The 5814-nt window shown below is 40.0% G+C and overlaps 1 protein-coding gene across 17 annotated transcripts in view; it reads left to right on the top strand.

The window, feature by feature from the left end:
- Positions 1 to 5814, top strand: part of LOC122331781 (unconventional myosin-XVIIIa-like) — a 54756-nt gene that overhangs the window by 33852 nt on the left and 15090 nt on the right. For all 17 annotated transcript variants that reach the window (XM_043229287.1, XM_043229286.1, XM_043229285.1 and 14 more), the window contains 3 exons: positions 153 to 387; positions 880 to 989; positions 2401 to 2466. In XM_043229287.1, the coding sequence (XP_043085222.1) occupies positions 153 to 387; positions 880 to 989; positions 2401 to 2466 (411 nt within the window). The remainder of the gene's footprint in view (positions 1 to 152; positions 388 to 879; positions 990 to 2400; positions 2467 to 5814) is intronic.

Below are 5814 nucleotides of genomic sequence, written 5' to 3'. Positions count from 1 at the left end.
ATATAAATATAAATATAAAATGAAGCATTATGAAAAAATATACCTGTAAAGCAAATGTTCTTACTTTAGAAAAAGCTGTCAAAATGTAGCGGCCAATATTTGAAAATGGATTATACTTAACATGACTATGTTGTATTTTTTTTTTCCTGTAGGATGCGCTTATAGACACGGTGCGGCGGTCCAGGGTGCACTTTGTGCACTGTCTGCTGCCTAAAGCAGAGACGCCGGCTGGGGATTTAAAGGTGTTAGGACCGTCATCTCGCTCTGGGGAGATAGATGCACAGGGAGAAAGCTGTGACAACGGCCTCATGCAGCTGGATGTGTGCTTGCTCCGAGCACAGCTGCGTGGCTCCAAACTGCTCGACGCCCTGCGTATCTACCGCCAAGGTTAGACTTCAAAAAGCTAGGCATTTAAACATTAGATAAAGATAGCGGATGACCCTGGTTATCGATCTGTGACCTTTATTTTGAAGAGAATGTGGAAAAATGTATGAAGAGAGGAAAGATTTCAAAGTTCAAATCTCCATACAGGTTTGACTTTTCTGAATATCGCGTTTTTCTTGCAGGGCTTTTTGACCTTTGTAGGGCTTACGTGGCCAGATGCTACGTAGCATTCTAGATGTCGTTTTTTTATTCTTGGAGACGTTCATGGGCTTTTTTTTGTTGAGTAGTCTTTTTGAAAACATTGCAGTGAAATCAGCAAAATGTCACAGGAAAATGTTTTGGCACATTTCTGCCTAAAGCCCTGAGTAAGCAGAACATTCTCAAGATAAGCGACTGACCAGTGCCCCATCATTGCTCTCTACTGAACCTCCACAGACCTTGTAGCTTTCTAGAATCACTCATGTCCTTCTCCTGTAACGCTCTCCTCTTCCTCAGGTTATCCCGATCATTTGGTCTTCTCGGAGTTCCGTCGCCGCTTTGATGTGCTGACTCCTCATCTGACAAAGAAACATGGGCGGAACTACATTGTAACCGATGAGAGAAGGGTGAGTGTCCTTTTAATGCATGTGTTTGTGAGTTTGTTGTTTTTCCAAACGCCGCTTGGCTCCTCCTTTTTGAGCTGCTCTTCCGTGTAATTGATTATGACAGTGCTCAGGGCAGAGAGCTGTGTTGTTGATTAATGGGGCTGTAGTACACATCTTTTCCTCCTTAATCTCAGCTCTGCTCTGGTGACAGGGCAATAAAGGCTTTAATCAGGGCCCAGAGTGACGACTCTATCAGTTGCGTCCTGTCCTATCGCTGACCCCGCTTCTGTTATTGAGCCTACAAAGATCTGGAATGTCTTAACGGGAACTTTTGTGTATACACTGGACGTGTATGTGTATATGTGTACATTTTAAATGTGTACATTATTATGTACTATGTACATATTTAAATGAACATAGGTTTCTTATTACCTTAAAGTTTGATCCAAAGGCTTATGTTAAATTGTTTTGTTTAGTTTTTTTTGACGAATATAAATGGTAATGTGTCAAATGGTGATTATGTACTAAACTAAANATTTTTTTTTTTTTTTTTTTTTAATCGATCAAAGGACCTTTTTCTTTTCTCCTCTTTCTTTTCTTTTCTTTTCTTTTCTTTCCTTATATTTTTATTGGCCAGAGAGCAAAGAAAAAAAATCTAAAACATAGTTTAACTAACTAAATTAATTCTAAAGTATACAGTGGATCCAGTTTTATGTTATTTATTTTATAGTATAAAAGGACCAGAGAGTAAAGGAAAGTAATATAAAACAATATAGTTTAATTACTTTTTTGGTCCTGTTTTCAATACTTTTGTTTGTTGTTGACATACTATTTTTGACTGGTACTGTATGTATATGATCTTTTTTATAGCACTCAAGAAATAAGTCAGTATTTAAACGTGTTATAGGCCAATATATTTCTCAGGAGAATGATCTTTATCTTCATGTTGCTTTTGCTACACTTTTCTGAGGTCTCTCTTTGGTAACAAATTCTCAGCAGATTCCCGATTAGACCTGTGATCTATCTGCTGCTGCTCAGTCTGAGACGCGGGCTTTTCGCTTGTCTCTCACCGCTGAACCTGGTCACCAGTCGGCCCCTGTGCCCCTGCAGAGAGCACTCAATACCTCCCTGTGCTTTTAGCTCAAACTCTAGCCATTAGTCATCAGTCCACAGAGATTTTTTTAATCCCCTGCCATGTTGTTATTTGCCTGACATCTTGTCAGGAAGAAAGCACTCATGGGTGAGTGGAAGAGAGGGGTCAGACATTAAGACAGTTGTTTGTGACCTGGTTTCCCCAAGGTGGCTTAGCTTTTGGACAGAAAGAGCACCCCAGTCAGCACTCTGTCCACTTGGTGCCTCTCTGAGCTAGACAACATACTAAATCTTTATGTCTGTCTCTGTGTTTTATACATGCGTGTCTGTGTGTTTTCAGGCTGTCGAGGAGCTGCTGGAATCTCTTGAGCTGGAAAAAAGCAGTTATCACATGGGCTTGAGCAGGGTAAGTCATTCTTCACAATGCATGTTCCAAACATTAAAGATGATAATATTGCTAAAGGTTTTAGAAGTAGAAGTGGCTCATTACCTGCAATACTTAATCTATTCACTCCTAGCCATCAGAGAGAGTGTCTGGCGTGTTTCAACACACTAACTAGCACTTCTCAATTAATTAAAAAATCAGGCAAGATTGCGATTTATGGAAAAGTGTCAATACACTTGTCATATCAGTTTACTCTTGTTGCATCTATTTACAGTGTGTTTTGTAGCAGCTGAGCATTGTACCCAATCACAGACGTGTCTGTTGATTTTAAGATTGGGGAATTTAAACTCTTGACATCTGGCAACCGCAAACATGAAAGCCCGTGAAGGCTTCTTACCAGTGCAAGAGAACACACATGCCAAATTAAAATGTAAGGTTTCCAGGATAATTAGCAGGCAAATATTGCTGAGGTGTATATGATCATGATTAAAATACAATTTATTGCACAGCCTGAATTAAAACTTAACTAACTTGAGTTAAATAATGACGTCATTGTTTTTTTTTGTTTTTTTTTAAATCACAATCACGAAGCTCTAAATTCATCAAAAAAAAAAGAAAGACTTCACATATTCAGTCGCTCTATGTTATGGATCAGTGCATTGAGTCAGTTTGTGGCATACAGATTCGGCCTGAGTCACAAGGATCAGTTCCAAACAGATGGCATGATTTCCATTTAGATTGCCGAAACGTTCGCTTCTTCTACACCTCTTAGACACAGACAGACTTTAATCCGCTCTGCCGCTGTGCTCACATCTGGATGGAAAGTTCGGCAGGGTGGGCTTCGGCCAAAAAGACTCGTCTCCTCCTCTCCCGCCGTGAAGCACTCTCTGCTCTGGGCCGACGCTTTACCCAGAATGCTAAGCTGCAGATGGGACATGGCTGGCATCGTTGGCAGGCCTCATTGGCGGGCGTGTTGGAGCGAGAAAGACAATTATTCTGAGGTTTTCTGAGAACACATGAGCCAGGCTGGAAGGTTGTGCTATTGCACATTGGGTCTCCCCTAAACTTTGAATGATTAAAGCAGAATTCCTTTTGTGCATCTTCTGTAGACGATAGATTGATTCTGGCGAGGCACCGGCTTGCTTTGTTTGGTTTACTCTGGCTTGGCGCACAACGATAATTCCCTACAAACACCAATCAGCCCAGCAAGATATTGTGCTTCCAGACAAACAACAGAAGCCTGGAGAAGGAGCCAGAATAATGACATTCTGATAAATAGCTGATTACATGAATGGGAATAGATAAAAACATGTCCAGGAAATACACAATTGATTAATTAGCCATCAGTTTAGAATTCTACTTTACAACATTGATGGTGATCATATAGACAGTGGCTATTTTTATTTTATTTCATAAATTTTATTATTTTTTTTTTTTTACGGTATGTCTTAAACCAGGCACCAACTTGTGCTGTTCTTTGTAGATTGCGCTGGTCATTTTGTCCTTAAGCTAGCAGAGTAGTTAAATGCACTTGCATCTACCTTTATTTTACAAAACTGATGTCAGTAACAGTCAGTCATGTTTTCAGAACATGACAAAACATCTGATATGTGGAAATATATCTGTGCATTAGTGTGAAAGCAGTCTATTAAAGCGGCCAGTGTCTGATCTCCTCTCTAATAACCAAATGGCAATAATGCTGATGAAAAAAGAAAAACCCATAACTATGATTCTATAAACTTTCGATGCTTGGCACTCTCAGATAATGAAAGTGCTTTTTTCCCACTTGTAATTGTCTTTTTGGCCTTCATTATATTATATTTGCTTGTGTGTTTTGAAGCTGTATTTAGACCTACTTTGAATTTTTTATGATTATTTATATATATTAAAAAATGAATAATATAACAGAAAACAATTATTTTAAAAAGTACCCTGCTGATACAATTTAATAATAAATAAATTGAATATAATATAATCGTGATGCAATGTCACATTGAATTGAATTGAATCATCCACATGATAATTGTAATCGAATTGAAGCGTAAAACCAGTGCTGATTTGCACCTCTATTATCAGTAAATCCTCTGCAAAATTTTCCCCTCCCATCAGTATTTATAGAATTGCGCTCTAATGCTAATTTGCCCTGTTTAGTAAGTCTAGCCCCTAATGTCTAGTGTACAGATGCCACTGTAGCAACATTAGGACATTTTTTTTTTTTATGGTCAGTGTTGATGTGAACAGGATCCTAAGCAATCATGAACTCCCCTCACTGCTTATTGAAAACAGTCATTGTACAGTTGCCACCTTAGTACAATACATCCATCTAAATCACAGACTCCCCCACAGACTTACACACAAGCTCCTCTCTTTGCACTCCTCCATTGCCATTCGTTTCCCCTTCTCTTCATGAGGAATGTCATTCTCTTGGTTTCCATGGAAAACGATGCCATTTGACCCCTGTGAAAAGACCTTCCCTCCACCCTGACCTTCAGTGCTCTTGTGAGGAAAAGCCTGGCGAATCACAGGCCTGCTGGGTGAATGTCATGGGGCGACTTGGCTAACAAGCAGCCGCATGCAACGGAGACATTTCTGAACACTAGCATCATCTTCTTCAAGTGAACCCTTCCAACAGTCTCTGAGGATGATGTAATTCAGTAAAAGTGTTTCGCACATGCTCCCTGATGCTGTGGGTAATGTAGTGAGTATTTTAGCATCTCCACCTAATCTTACATTTGATTCGAGAGGACCATGAATGAAGTTCTCGTTTGGGTGATATCAGGCCTTTTTTGCGGCACATCTTCACTGACATTGAAAAATGAAACTCAATTTTCCCTTGCTACTCTCCTGAGGTGGAGAGGTCCCTCTCTGATATTACACCTGCCTGAAAGCAGATAAGTGTGTGTGTGTGTGTGTGTGTGTGTGTGTTTGTGTGTATGGGTGTATGAGTGTATTGGCTACCCAGCAGGTAGCTCAGCCCTGATGTTCTAATTTACGGGGTTGTAAAGGGTTGTGGGGGAGCATTTCAGGTAAACATATTGTCCTTTTATTTTTATTTGTGGTACCATTGGGTTGGCAGTGAAATGCCATGGGGTCTGAAAGCTGTCAAACTTTACATGAATATGGAATCATTTCATAACACTCCATTCTCCCCTATGATCTGATGCTTGGAGCTCTGAGAGATTGCCTCCTGTAATAACAATAACCAAGGCTCTACATCACTGAAAGGCTCTGGCTGCCTTTGATGTAAAAAGGAAGATTATACTGCAGAGCTGCTCCAGATAAAGGCTCAATCAAGAGGCATTTGTTGCCATTCCCTCAGATGAGTAGTAATTGCAGCAGTGGACTCTCTCTCTCTCTCTCTCTCTCTCT

This window comes from Puntigrus tetrazona, unplaced genomic scaffold, assembly GCF_018831695.1.
Source record: "Puntigrus tetrazona isolate hp1 unplaced genomic scaffold, ASM1883169v1 S000000002, whole genome shotgun sequence".
Classification (NCBI taxonomy): Eukaryota; Metazoa; Chordata; class Actinopteri; order Cypriniformes; family Cyprinidae; genus Puntigrus; species Puntigrus tetrazona.
This window is presented reverse-complemented; position numbering and strand designations above follow the sequence as displayed.